The sequence below is a fragment of the Trachemys scripta genome, chromosome 5 (assembly GCF_013100865.1).
Source record: "Trachemys scripta elegans isolate TJP31775 chromosome 5, CAS_Tse_1.0, whole genome shotgun sequence".
NCBI classification, from domain to species: Eukaryota; Metazoa; Chordata; order Testudines; family Emydidae; genus Trachemys; species Trachemys scripta.
In genome coordinates, this window is record NC_048302.1 from 13,845,912 (window position 1) to 13,861,143 (window position 15,232).

Genomic DNA, 15,232 nt, shown 5'->3' on the forward strand with positions numbered 1-15,232 from the left:
CACCCCGCTCCGGCTCATGTATGCCAGATAAGGCGAGTGGTGAAAGGATCCCTAAAAGGCCTAGATCTGTCGGGAAGAATTTCTCTGGTGCAAGAACTGGGGAGGACAGTCTCCGGCTGCTGGATTCTTAGAGGCACAGCACAGAAACTCCCCCATAGACCTTATAATCTCATCTGACCGACAGGCCATAAAATTCCACTCATCAATTGTTTCGTCAAGCCCATAACTTCTGGTTGTGCTAGAAGCATATCTTTTAGAAAGACATCCCATCATAATTTAAATAAATCTCTAAGCAAAAAAAACAAATCTTTGAATTAAAGATTTAAATCTTGATGATTTGGCTTTCGTTCATTGGCAACTCAAAACCCTTTGAAACTGGGGCATGGGAAGGAATCGCTCATTAAAAGAACAGTTCATTATTCATGTTGGGGGCCTTCTCCAAAGCCCATTGGCTGGAGTGCATTTTGAATCAGGCCTGTTGTGATGTAACTGCCACTGACCTGCTCTGGTGACTTTTGAGTAAAGCATCATGTAAATCATGCCCAAAATAGTCAGGTAAAAATTATTTGTCTTTGAACTTTTTGCTACAAGGTGTATGTGTCTAAAGCCAAGGAAGGGAAGCTGATTGTATCATAATTCAAACCACTTTGCCCCTGCTGCTTTCAGAGGACAGACTCCCCCCCTCCATCATAGCTAACAAAGGGCTGGTCTTGGATGAAAATTCAGTGAAGAAGATCACAACGCTGCAGCTCTCCGCCACCGACCAGGACAGCGAGCCTGCAGCGCTCCTGTACCGAATCACCAAACAGCCACAGCTGGGTCACCTGGAACATGCTGCGTCACCAGGTTTGCAAAGCCCTCTCTTGCTCTGTCACGTGCTCCACGGAACACAGGTTTGCAGGGCTATAAAGTTTTTTAGAAGTTCATTCCTTGAAAAATGTCTGCCTGGAATTAGAGCCTCAATGAGCTCTCAAACAACCATTAACCCTGGGAGCTTAAAAACAAGGCCAGTGGAGACGAGGCATGGAACTCACAGAGAGGATTATTTATTCCACAGTTTGGGGAGTTTAGGATTTATGGTAACCTCACCTGCTGGGTTTTACTCAGCAATTCAGCTCCGATCTGTAGCTCATGCCACCGGCTTGTGTGAATCTCCCTTTCTTGTAATCCACTATTTCAGACAACCCTAGTGCACATAACTTGCAGCCCCTCTGTCACTAAACTGAAATTCATACCACGTATAATTTGGGGACTCATTTTCTTATGCTTAAGAACTGATTCCAGAACTTCTCAAAAATTCACAACCAGCATCCCTTGTAACTGGGCATGCCCAGCAGGCAAATGACTTGTTTTTACCTCAGTATCTTGCCCTGTACGTGTTTTGGTACAAAAAGCAATGCTTAAGATGTGGCAATTTAATCACAAAGTTTGAAAGAAAGACATATGCAGATACCCAAGATACGATGTGCCATATACTAAGTCAGCAAAAGCTTTATGGAAGACTGCTTTGAGCACTGAAATTTGCTAACACACTTTTGCATGAATTACCCAATATTTAAGTACTGTCAAAACAAACCTTTTCTGGAGACCTACCAGTAGCTTTTTCGTCCCCTCTGTCAGACTTACAAAACAATTTGCTGCAAATTTAATCTTTAAATCTTACAGTTGCCTTCCAGGGCCAGTTATCCCAGGATATTATGTGTCCTCTAATCCTATCTAATGAATTACTCTAAACCTGTACCCTCAAACAATATGTTCCTTTGGCTTAGATTATGTTTATCTAGGATCCTTTTTTTTTTTTAGTGTGACCTTTCATTAGATTAATGGACTGTAAATCTTTGCTGTGTTTTCAGAAAGCAGTCTGTGCCCTTACAGCTTTGTTTTAGAAAGAAATGAAACTAGGAATAAGCAATTAGTGTTCTTATTTCCTCCAAAGCTTCTGCCTAAAATGCAAACCAAACATTGAACATAATACTTTTGGAAGTTTGAAATAGCTGGATTAAACTTTTTCTCATTATTTTAAGTGTGCTGGTTCTGGTACCACGGCTCTTTCAGATCCTGGAAGGCATCAGAAGTAGATATGATGGAATACTCTGAAAGAAGTTGTTTTCATGGTGTAACTGGCTCCAGCTCTAAGCAAAAAATATTGGAGCTCTCATAAGAGAGTCTGTTCTCACAAGCCTTCTAACCTAATGAGCGTCAAATAAGTTTTCGATAATCATCCTCTCTTTATGTTGCTTATCTAAACCAAACCTCTGAACATTTGAAGTTTGCCCACCGCTAATTGATAGCCATTTGTTATGAAACACAGATCACCAATTTTGTCCAGGTGTTTTCAGTCAAGGACAAAATTTTCACCATTGAAATCAGTGGGAGTCAGGCACCTGGATGTTTTTGAAAATCGCACTATAGGCATCTATCTGCATCAGTAGACACCTAAATACCTTTAAATATCTAAGTGCCTAAGTCACTTTTGAAAATAGAACCCAGGGCTTTTGTTTTGGTTCTGAAAAAAATTTATTAAGGCAAAGTTACAATAAAATGTTAATATACATCATGCATTATTATTACTTTTTCAGGCTCAGGTTAATATTCAAAGAACCTGGCTAAAGATTCTGGCTTGCTGGCTGGGGAGTCCTCTTCTGGGTACACTACTAAGTGTGACCAAATTTCTCAATACCTATCCTCCTTTTGGCACTCTTGTGTACGTACTTGGTGTGAAAGTTTTTCTATTACAAGGACAGTCCATATTTTACTATACCACAATTCTATAAGAAGAGAAGTCACATTTTTTCTAATAATGTGCAATACAAAGTCTTGCTACTAACAACAAAAATAAATTGATTTGTTGTTCTGTTTAAAATGTAGATCCTTTCTGGAGCATTTAGTAAGCAGGTCAGGGGATCTCTAGGAAGCTGGTATTTTGTCGGAAGATGAATCTCTTTAATAATTTCCTCCCAAAATGGTATAATTCCTGGACACAAACACCACATGTGCAAGTCTGTTCCTCTTTTCCTGCAGCTCCTCCACTTTTGAAAATGTTATCCTGGATCTTTTCTTATGCCAAATAAAGCTGTGAGAACCTTTTGCCCATGTTCAACAAAACCTCTTTTGGGCATATTACTGTGTGTTGTCTGAGAGATAATGGAACTGTGGGATTTACTGTTCCTCATACTGATTCCCCACAGATACTCTGCATGACCATGCCCAGTCAGTCTGCTGAGAATGTGACTCAACTTCATATAATCTCATCCTTCAGGATGAGAGAACGGTACAGATGGGATTTGTAGGAGCCTCACCACTGGCCTAACTCTGCTTCCATTGAAGTCACCAGTAAAACTCACATTCGCTTCAGTGTGAGCAGAGTTAGGCCAACTGTGAGTGCTTGTAAAAGCCCCACCCTATGTTCCTTCCACTTGTGCGTTGGAGCTATGTATGGAGTTGTGACACATTTCTGTCCTTCCGAGAGGTTGTTTCAGGTTCCCTGCTCTTTTTACTTTTCATCATTTTTGTTGTACATTTTTCCTATCATTTTGGCCCAGGCACAAGGATTAACTCATTCAGCCAGGCAGACCTGGCCTCGCGCAGCATCCAGTACCTCCACACCAGTGAGGCAGAGAAGCATGCTGATGCGTTCACCTTCTCCGTCTCAGATGGAGTGAATGAGGTAGGTCTGAGCACGTGGTTCTCTGAGATGATGCAGACGGTCGATTCTGGACTGATCGACGTGCTGGGAGTAAATTCCCCTGATGTCGTAGGGGAGACATAGTTACACCAAAAAAATTAAATGAAACAAGCTTTGCCTCCCGAGCTTATAATTTAGCATTGGCGTGTACTCCTGCTAGTCGTATGGACGGAGGTCAGATGTGTCACCAAGGGAACACATTTAGTGTGTGAGGTGGAGGTAGGGTGACCAGACAGCAAGTGTGAAGAATCGGGACGGGGGTGTGGGGGTAATAGGTGCCTATGTAAGAAAAAGCTCCAAAAATCGGGACTGTCCCTATAAGATCGGGACATCTGGTCACTCTAGGTGGAGGGGAGTAGTGGCAGAGGGGTAGCAGGGTGACATAGAGTTCGGGACGCCTGAAGAAAGCATCACAAACACTCTTTTATACACAATCTGCAGCATTATCTATGAGCTGTCCCCACTGGCTCTTCATAACATCGTTGCTTCCATTCAGACACATCCCGAGTAGAACATATTCGTCAGAAAAGGTCTGTTTTTCTTTCTCTTCCAGGTCACTCAGACGTTTGACATCACCATAACCCCAGTGGATGACTCCTTGCCTGTGGTGCAGAGTCCTGGGATGCGGGTGCAGGAAGGGGTGAGAAAAACCATCACGGAGTTTGAGCTGAAAGCCACAGATGCCGACACGGAGGTAAGGCGCGCATTGCTCCACATCCTCTCTCCCCTGTGCTGTTGCGCAGCGGCGTTTATACTCGAAGGGATTCAAACTAATGTCTTTCCTCCCAACACATACTCTGTGTGACCACAGGGACTAGACAGCTTCAGATAAACAGCTGGGAGGAGGGTATGTCTGAATAAAGGTCTGGGGTAGGTCTGAGGTAGGGAATTATGTCTGAATAAAGCCAAGTCTTGGCTCGAAAAATGTCATACTTCATTTCTTGTGTCTCCCTTCTATGGGTAGCAAAGAAAACCCATCATTGGGCTAGGACCTAACATCCCCCTGCCCCATCTCCTCTATAAACCTTGCGGGCTCTATCTCTTCTCAGCTCAGCTTAGCTTGGCACAGATGAAGGGGATAGATGCAAGTCACCTTTCTTCAGGCCCTTCTCCTGGGTCTCACTAGGAGCTAAGCAAGCCCAAGGCACAAGTTAAAGCAGCCACAGGGCTGCTGTAACTGACATGGCCTAGACTTGTAATGCTGAAGCATTTCTACGAGGGGGGCGTAGAGCTGGCTCTGATGACTTCACTTAAAACAGAGAAGTCCCCAGTTGCCTCATCTGGGCACAATGGGGACTTATGCTGGGCCAAGCACCTGGCTTCTGAGTGTGTCATTCCTTAACCTGAGCCGTGGGACCATGTCCCGTGGCCATGGCAACAGTCCTTCACTGACAGAATAAGCAACTTGCACTTTTCTGCAAAAGGAATGAGCGTGTTTGCATGCTACGATTGCATGAAGTATGGCCAGGGAGACAGCTATCAGACTAGGTGAACCTATGGTCCGATCTAGCCTGACTGACTCTCATATGACCACTGTTGATGTCCTCGTGGAGACAGTGACATTGGGAAAGGGTGGTTGGCACAGTAGTGCCAGCATGCGGAGCTGTCTCAGCGCCCAGCGGCTCTTCTTTACTACTTTGAACTCTTGTACTTGGAAAGAAGACGGGTGAAAAGGTAAAACCCAGTCCTATCCGTCTCCAGCTTTGTTGACCCGAATAACCCACCACTCCCGCAAGGATATTTTACCAGCTTTGCCACCTTCCCCACCAACCCCTTTCCTCTGGACAGGCCGAATCGGTTACATTCACCATCGTGCAGCCTCCTCGACACGGTCTGATTGAACGCACCAACGACGGGCAGCACTATCGCCAGACAGCCACCTTCACGATGGACGACATCTACCAGAACCGGGTCTGCTACAGCCACGACGGCAGCAACTCCTTGAAGGATCGCTTCACCTTCACAGTGTCTGATGGGACCAATCCCTTTTTCATTGCCGAGGATGGAGGGAAGGAGGTAAGGGAGAATGGAGGGGGGAGAGAAAGATTTCCTAGAAGTGATGTAAACCTCCCTGAAAGTGTCCAGCGGCACTTGGTTGTTGCATTTGATACTTTTGGGGCCAAATCCTCAGCGAGTGTAAATTGGCAGAACTCCATGATGTTAATGGTTGTTTGACGGCTGGTGTTCCACCATGTCCTTGTGTGCTGGTGCAGTGCTTGGACCATGTGTGTGTGTGTGTGTGTGTGTGTGTGTGTGTATTCTAGGTCTTGTGCACTTTATGATTTTTAAGCATATTTTGTGCGTGCGTGTGTGTATGCACGCGGACATGCGCTGACATTATGCAGATCGTTGAGTTTGGTGGAGCGATGTGAATTTACAGTCACTGAGGATCTGACCCCAAAATTTAAAAAAAGCACCGAAATCCATGGAGCTACATCGATTTGTGCTAGCTGAGGATCGACTATCCCGACGCAGTTCTAGAGCTCTTGCAGTATCGTGCGGAGTATTAGCCTTGTGCTTTGCCCAGCTGCACGTTTCAGTGTAATCTTAAATCATCTAGTCCAGGGGTGGCCAACCTGTTGCTCTGGAGCCACATGCAGCTCTTCAGAAGTTAATATGCGGCTCCTTGGACAGGCACCGACTCCAGGGTTGGAGCTACAGGCGCCAACTTTCCAATGAGCCGGGGGGTGCTCACTGCTCAACCCCCTGCTCTGCCACAGGCCCTGCCCCCCCTCCACCCCTTCCTGCCCCCTCCCCTGAGCCTGCCATGCCCTCGCTCCTCCTCCCTTCCCCCCAGAGCCTCCTGCACGCCACGAAACAGCTGATCAGGAGGTGCAGGGGGGAGACGCTGATCAGCGGGGCTGCCAGTGGGTGGGAGGCGCTGGGAGTGTGGGAGGGACTCATGTGGGGTTGCTGATGTATTACTGTGGCTCTTTGGCAATGTACATTGGTAAATTCTGGCTCCTTATCAAGCTCAGGTTGGCCACCCCTGACCTAGTCCATTCAAATGGCTGAGACAAAAGAGGAAAGATTCTTTGCATCTTCACTAATGTAAAGAAATGGCGCTACCGACCGCGAAGTGCGGCAGTGCTCTAGACAGACAGCCTCAAGTTGAATAGCAGCAAATACTGTCTGCCATTGCAGTATCGGCACTGGGTATTCTTCTGTCAATTATGTACTCGCTCACCTGTCTCAGGGCGGTGAGGCTTTCTTGGCTCTTCAGCCTTTCAGACAGGTAGAAGCTCTCAGAAGACAAGAAATCGATCTGATCTATTGAAATCAATAGAGTATTCTAAGTTCCACCAGCTGAGGACCTGGCCCATGATATTTCAGTGCTGAGACAGCACAGCAGGCAGAGGGGTTATTGCAGGCTCTGAGGGAGAGGGGAGTTGTACTAGTGAGAAATGGAAAGTGTCTTTTTAAAGAATGGAAACAAAACATCCCTGAACAGACAGCGCTGTGAAATCACAATGCAGCAAAATTTAGCTTTGCCACTGCGAGAGACAGTCATTAAATCCCAGAGGCTGAAACCAGGGAGTATTAATTTAATTAGCATCCTCTTTTGTTGGTTATTCTTTTCCCACTTCTTCTGCCTAGCGGATATTTGGGATAAAAAGACCCCAATTGTCCCTGAAGCCATAAGTCTCTGAAACATATGTTCCAAATGCATTTTCAATATAGATTTGTGAGCATTTCAGGAAACATTTCACAAGATTTTTTTTATTAATTGGTTTCAACATCTGTTGATAATCATCAAAATAAGGGTAACAGCAGGGCAAATTATTTATATTACAGTAATAGCGACCTCATTGTGCTAGGCAGTGCATAGTAAGAGACAGACCCTGCCCTGGAAGAATTTACAATCTAAATAGATCAGACAGAAGTAACATATTTAGTTGGGGATTGGTCCTGCTTTGAGCAGGGGGTTGGATAGATGACCTCCTGAGGTCCCTTCCAACCCTGATATTCTATGAACAGACAGGAGCTCTTTGGGGTGAGATTTTCAGTAGCACTCAACATGGGTGTACCTCTGTTTAACTTGAAAACAATGGTGGAAGTTTTATCATTGATTTATAATATAATATATGGAGATATACCTATCTCCTAGAACTGGAAGGGACCCTGAAAGGTCATTGAGTCCAGCCACCTGCCTTCACTAGCAGGACCAAGTACTGATTTTGCCCCAGATCCCTAAGTGTCCCCCTCAAGGATTGAACTCACAACCCTGGGTTTAGCAGGCCAATGCTCAAACCACTGAGCCTCCCCCCCCCCCCAGTGGGTGAAAGAGTTAGGCCAAAGGTGATTGTTTTGGAAATCCCCCCCCCAGCATCTGTGTTTGGTCTGATTCATCATGTAAGCTCTTCAGGGCACGGACCACGCCCCCTTCCGTGAAACATCTGGAACGTCCGTAGAGATAGATCAAGAAACGACACCTCCGGCACATCATGCTAAGCAATTATGTGTATGAGGCATAAATGGCCACCTTTGTGTTGGGACTCTTGCTTAGATGGTGACAGCAGCACCGCAGCGGTTCAAAGTGGATATTCTCCCAGTGGACGATGGGACTCCCAGAATTGTCACCAACTTGGGCCTGCAGTGGCTGGAGTACATGGATGGCAAGGTAACCGCTTGAGTTCAGCTTTGCTAAAACCAGCCTGATTATGTTCCCGAAAGAAGGGAAAGAGGGAGGGGAGCAACAGGCACAAGAAAATCCAGAATGTCTCATCACTTCTCTTTCAGTAATGGGAGTAATGAAAACCCGAGTACCCATCTAAGGAAATGCGTAAGGATGACAGAGGGCAGGTTGGAATCAATGTACTGTGGTGGGAAGGGATGTGGTAAAGGTACCTCATAGAGATACTACCAGGGGAGGGGCTAAACCCATCTCCTGAGAAGTCTCCCCAGACAGCCAGCACTCTGTAATGTGGAAGGATAGCTATACGGGTGTTCCCCGTACGGAGTACGGACGAGCCTCATTGGCACCAGGAGGCTGATTATTTGCAGGCATGACATCGACAGAGCAAAATCAGATGGACTTAGTAGAAGTTCCAGGGAGATTCCTTTTACTCTCGGACTGCATGATGACTGAAGTAAACCTTTTTTGGGTGGTGTTGTGCCAGCAATGGATGAAACTGTCTTTCCTGATGGGCCTCAAAAGGAATGATTCCAATATGTTTGTCAATGCAGAGATTTCTCCCCCCCCCCCCATTAACTTTTGTTAGTTTTGCTGAATTCCAAATAGGATACAGGGACAGGCACACCTGACAGTACTTTGAGGAGTCAGTGTAAGTTGCAAAGAAATACTCCAAATTATTCACAGCAAAATAGGTTCGCACGTTGTTAAGAGAAGGCTATTTCAGCTCCAAGTGCCTGACTTATTAAAAAGCATTGTGCAGGCATCAAAGAGTTTTATTGTCACAATTTTCCACTCACGTTGTTTTCTCTTAAGAAAACATAGAAGAAGTAGAGCTGGACTGAGGAACACGCGTGACAGGGCAATGAAAGAGGGTTAGCACCTGTTCACTAAAGCTGTGCAAAATGTTCTGAATAGAACCCAAAACTCCGGCCATTCTCAAGCATGCCTCAGCTGAGTTTCAACCAGCTGTGTTGAGAGGTTGTTTTCATGTAAAAACGTGAGGTTTGTCATCGATTCAAGACCAGACCAGACCTGGCAATTTTGCACAAGTTTCCCTTTGTTCAAATCACAAACTCATATCAAAGCTAATCCGAATCTGAATCCTTTGCTTAAGGCACAAACAGGACTCCTCCGTCCCTGTCTATCCTGGGCTATGCCTTGCATGTCCTCTGTGTTGTTACATTCCAGAGGTTTTCCCTCTCTAAGGGTATGTCTTCACTACCCGCGGGATCGGCGGGTAGCAATCGATCTATCGGGGATCGATTTATCGTGTCTCGTCTAGACGCGATGAATCGATCCCCGAACGCACTCCCCGTCGACTCCAGAACTCCGCTAGGGTGAGAGGCGGAAGCGGAGTCGACAGGGGAGCCGCGGCCATCGATCCCGTGCTGTGAGGATGGGAGGTAAGTCGATCTAAGATACGTCGAATTCAGCTACGCTATTCTCGTAGCTGAAGTTGCGTATCTTAGATTGATCACCCCCCAATGTAGACCAGCCCTAAGTAATGTTCAACAGATTAGTTCTTTCAGTTGGCCGCCTAATCAGACCTGCTACACAGCATCTCAGGAGTTGTGTAACCTCTTTGGTGTGGCTTTACTCCAGGCAACAAATCTGATCACCAAGAAGGAACTGTTGACTATGGACCCCGACACAGGGGACAAACAGCTGATCTATGAGATAACAACTGGACCCAGACATGGTCACGTGGAGAGCAAGCTGAAACCGGGGACAGCTGTGACTACATTTACACAAGGTAGGGTAGCAGGACTGCATTTTATTGACCTCGTCTTCACTTCCTTCCATTCCTCTTCACTATGTCATGATAGCTCATGTATGAAAGAAACGCAGACAGATTGATTCTGATATATAACATCCCTAACTTCAATGGAGTTATTGATTTATACCAGTGCCAAGAGAGTAGAATAAGGAAGGTCCTTCTCTCCCAGGTCAGAATGTTGGGAGGGGGATTTATTTAAAAAAAAAATTTTTTGATTTTTCTCTCAGTTAAAGAAATTAAACGTTTCCCATGGAGATGATCCTGAATCCAGATCCCAATCATCTCAGCATTCAAGGCTGTTTGGAGCTGACGGTTTGGTTAGGGCCAGCCATAGATTTTGCACCTGGATCTGAACATGACCAAAGTCTGGGTGTGTTTGAATGTCAGGATTTGGGTTGTGCTCACCCAGGCTTTTTCACATATTTGAAATAGTATTTTATCCATCTCGAAGTATTTTGTTTTATGGCTGGATTTTTAAAAAAAGATTTCCAAGGTTTTTCAGCACTGATGACGGAGGCTTGCTGTTTTAAAGAGCTGCACTGTGCAAATAATTTCCCCCAGCAGTTTTTTTTATAGATTAAGAGAGAGAAAATGTTTGGGATGCAGTTTACGGTATTTGCTGAAGTGCTGAAAATGCCTTCTGGAGATCTAGTTTCTGGTCTTTCTTGTCTTGACTTATGAAAAATGGCTGGATAATGTGCTCCTGACTCTTCTGATTACCTTCTGCAAGACAGTTCATAGACTCATTGACTTTAAGGTCAGAAGGGACCATTATGATCTTCTAGTCTGACCTCCTGCACAACGCAGGCCACAGAATCTCACCCTCCCACTCCTGTAACAAACCCCTGACCTATGTCTGAGCTATTGAAGTCCTCAGCTTGTGGTTTAAAGACTTCAAGGTGCAGAGAATCCTCCAGCAAGTGACCCGTGCCCCACGCTGCAGAGAAAGGCGAAAAACCCCCAGGGCCTCTGCCAATCTGCCCTGCAGGAAAATTCCTTCCTGACCCCAAATATGGCGATCAGCTAAACCCTGAGCATGTGGGCAAGACTCACCAGCCAGACACCCAGGAAAGAATTCTCTGTAGTAACTCAAATCCCACCCCATCTAACATCCCACCACAGGCCATTGGGCATATTTACCGCTAATAGTCAAAGACACAACTAATTGTTATAATTGCCAATCAGGGTTTGATAGTGCTACTGGGTAAAATTTCTCATTTACAAAATGGGCTTAGGCACTTGGGAGCCTAAACCTCCTGGAAAATAAGGTTTGAAAATGGGACGTAGGCTCCTAATTGACTTGGGTGCTTTTGAAAATTTTATTTTTTCTTTGTCTTCTTTGGCCGGGGGGAAGCAAACCTTTTCAGGGCTGTGGTGACTTGCAAGGTGGAAGCAAGGAAGTAATTTGAACCTCAAAGTGCCTTCTCTGGTGCTCCCTTTGGAGACATAGCCTTACACAGCCCCTTAGACAGGATGAGCGTAAACCCTCCTGTGACATTACACCCCATATTCTTCATAGAAATATGGTTATGATATGAATATGGCATAACTAAGATATACTTTATGCAAGATGGCTCATGTAAGATACCATTGGAAAAGTTATGATTTACTGAATGCGATCATCCAATTTGTATGCATGTATCATTTCTGTATCTGAAGATAGGAATATTGACTATGTAACAATTACAACTGTGTGTATGTACTTGGGAAATGCCCACCAGACAGTAAGCAATCAGACCTAACGGGCCATTAGAAAAAGACAATGAGTCTTTGAAGATGTGGATCTCCTATTTGCCTGGTGTTCCTTCCTGTGAACATTGCAAATAAACTTGGTTTCATAATTGCTTTGACACTGCAAGGTCAGGTGGTAAGATCACCTGATACAAAATACCACCTTGGACACTGCTGGTACTTTTCCTCTGTAGGGGGATGGGGATCAAACAAAGGTTTCCCGCCTGAGGGCAAATCTTTTTTTAAGGCTGGGGAGGGGTTGATCTGGACTCTCCTCCATTGCCTACCCAAGAACAAGGACGGCTGAAAGTACTTGAAGAGACAAAGGAACTAACCTAAGGGGAAAGGCAGGGGTGAGTCCAGATTGAGACAGGGGTCCAGTCTGTAAGAAGAAATAACTGGAACTCTAAGCTACAGAAATTCTGCAACTTACCTAAAATAACATTTAGGGGGAGAAATTACAGTTTCTTTAAGATCTTAAGCTTAGTAGGTATGTTTTTTGTTTTATTTGCTCAGTAATCTGCTTTGTTCTGCTTGCTAGCCCTTATAATCACTTAAAATCTGCCTTTTATAGTTAATAAATTTGTTTTGTTTATTATTAAACCCAGTTTGTGCAATTTCTAACGGGGTGGGGGGGTGGCAAGAATTTGTGCATCTCTCTCTTCACATTGAGGGAGAGGGCGAATTTTTATGAGCTGGCGCTGTGCAGATCTTTCTATACAGCGTAAGACAATATACCTTTGGGTCTGCACTCCAAGGCAGGTGGACAGCTGAATGTTGGGGCATGTCTCTTAAGCTGAGTCTTCCCAGAGCTGATCTCATTGTCTGTGTCTTTTTGCAGCTGGGTGTGGCCCTGCCTCTGTGTGTGCTAGAGGAAGCTTAAGAGCCTGGCTCAGCAAGACAGGGTAAAGGGGGCCCAGGCTGGCGGAACAGGCAGGGTCAGTGGATCCCAGTACATCAGGTGGCACCTTAAAGGGGGGCAACCTGTCGCACCTCCATCTAGCCCTTCATGTTTCTATTACAGTAAAACACAGAGGTGCCAGTCAAGAGCAAGGCCCCATTTTTGCCAGGCGCTGGGCAAACACAGTCAAGGTTTCTGTCTATCTCGTCTCATCAGAACTCCCCAGCCAAGTCTGTCCCATCTTGCGTAAAGTAAATCCAGGCTAACACAAAGGAAGAGACCCAATATTATTTTATGGACAGAGGTCAAAGAGTCAATTTAATGTTATGGCAAAGCTTAGACGTTACTGCAGCGAAACAGTGGCCTTAAAGGGACACACCAAAATACAGACCAGGGGATTTAATTAAATTCTTCTTAAGCAAATTTGTATTAAAATAGTCCCAGTCAAATTTAGATAAAAAAATCCTTTTTTTCTAAGTCGTGGAAGAAAAGATTAGATCGGTTTTTGGAGAGAGATGCAGCATGATTTCTGATGGCTCTTGGACTGGAGTGAATGACAAATAACCGTTAAAGCCATTAGAGTTGCACCAGTGTCAAATTTGTGATCAGAATCAGGCCCATAAAGATGAATGCATACAGCTTGTACGTTGTTCACCTGTAAAACTGTCACTGAATGCCTGGATTGGCTCACTGAGAGTCTCTTCCCAACAGAGGATGTGAATCTGGGACTGATTCGGTACGTGTTGCTGGAAGAGAAGATTCAGGAAACCATGGATAGCTTTCAGTTTCTAGTGAAAGACAGCAAGCCCAACGTTGTCAGTGACAATGTCTTCCATATCCAGTGGTCTCTCATAAGTTTTAAATACACCAGGTAAGCTACCCTATGGGTTACAGCACTCACCTGACATACAGGGTCTTATTCAGAGGTGAGATGGGTGGGGTGGAAGTTAAGTTACACATCAATAAATAGTTGGTGTAACTAAGAAGCTGAGGTGGCTACAAGGTGGTAGAAGATAGATTCTTAGACTCACTTCGGATTTTGGCCCTTGGTTTTCATGGAGCAGTGCTGGGAAGTGGCCTGGGCCTGGTATATGAGAATAATCCCATAGGGATAGATCATCATCATTTATTAGTATATCTCAGTAGCGCCCAACAGTCCCAATCACGTCCGAGGCCCCATTGAGCTACACATGAGTAAAGGTCAGTCCCAAATGATGATTCAGTCCTACAATGAAGCCATATAGAACCCAGTAGTTTCAGCTGAGAAATTACTATGAGTATGTATGGGGAGAGCATAATAATACCCAGCTCTTACACCGCGCTTTTCATCAGTAGATCTCATAGTGCTTTACAAAGGAGGGCAGTGTCATTTGTCCCAGTTTACAGGTGGGGAAACTGAGGCACGGAGATGCAGTGACTTGCCCAAGGTAACCCACAGGCCAGTGGCAGAGCCAAAAAGAGATCTCCCAAGTCCCAGTCCAGTAGCCTAATCACTAGGACACACTGCCTATGCATGACAGTGTGGAGTATAGCGTTTATCTGCCTGAGTTTGGGATGGCTGCAGATCTGATGTGTTACCTTTGTGATGAGTGGGAGTAGCACCCACATATCTAAGATTAAAGTTTGCCTCCTTATGTTTGTCAGTCCCTTACTGTGTCTCCGGATCTCACCTCCTTGAAGGCATGAATTAGACTGGATTAGGGCTTGCTTAGTATCACTAAAAACATATAAGGCTCATGGTCTGTTCAATTTCGGTTCTTATACCACGCTCATCACCTTCGTACCTGAGCAGCTTCCAGTTGTGCGTTAAGTGACGTGCCTAACGTATCTCCCATGTTTGCGTTGTGTACGTTCCCAGCTACAATGTCAGTGAGAAGGCTGGCTCTGTCAGCGTAACGGTGAAGAGGATCGGTAACCTCAATCAATATGCCATTGCCCTGTGCCGCACGGAGCAAGGAACTGCCACCTCCAGCATCAGTTCAAAGCCAGGACAGCAGGACTACGTAGAGTATGCAGGCCAGGTGGGTTGAGAAATTCTATCTGGAAGGACGATATACCCCCAGAAATAGCCCTGTGGAAACCTAACATAATGAATCAGACCGCGTGTTGTTTATTTGCCTGCACCTGATCTGTGTACCCCTGAGGATGTCTGGACTCTGCTGTTTCATCCTTTTACCTTAGCTGTTATAGCCCTGCTTCACAAGTCTGAGACATGTGCGGGAGGAGAAGAAGGAAGTGGTGGAGTTCAACATCTCACCATAGAATAAGCCCATGGATTGCACTGTGTAACATTAGAAGGACACTGCTCACGTTGGCGGAGTGGTAAATAATGATGAGGACAGGCTGCATTACAACAAAATGCGTTTTAATGCAGCCAAATGTAAGGTCCCATATTCTTTCTTCCTAGATGTAGGTCACACATATAGAAAGAGGGACTGTCCTGGAAAGCAGCGACTGAAAAGGACTTTGGGGTCTGTGAAGGGGTCAGCTCACTGCTGGCAC

General features: G+C 45.3%; 1 protein-coding gene across 6 annotated transcripts in view; it reads left to right on the top strand.

The window, feature by feature from the left end:
* The window catches only part of FRAS1 (Fraser extracellular matrix complex subunit 1), a 294,329-nt gene that overhangs the window by 237,823 nt on the left and 41,274 nt on the right, over positions 1–15,232 (top strand). For 5 of the 6 annotated variants that reach the window (XM_034772627.1, XM_034772626.1, XM_034772623.1 and 2 more), the window contains 8 exons: positions 667–846; positions 3,543–3,667; positions 4,239–4,379; positions 5,474–5,701; positions 8,193–8,306; positions 9,924–10,074; positions 13,442–13,601; positions 14,589–14,751. In XM_034772627.1, the coding sequence (XP_034628518.1) occupies positions 667–846; positions 3,543–3,667; positions 4,239–4,379; positions 5,474–5,701; positions 8,193–8,306; positions 9,924–10,074; positions 13,442–13,601; positions 14,589–14,751 (1,262 nt within the window). Of the gene's footprint in view, positions 1–666; positions 847–3,542; positions 3,668–4,238; positions 4,380–5,473; positions 5,702–8,192; positions 8,307–9,923; positions 10,075–13,441; positions 13,602–14,588; positions 14,752–15,232 lie in introns of those variants that run through there. The other variant, XR_004645979.1, reaches the window with a different exon arrangement.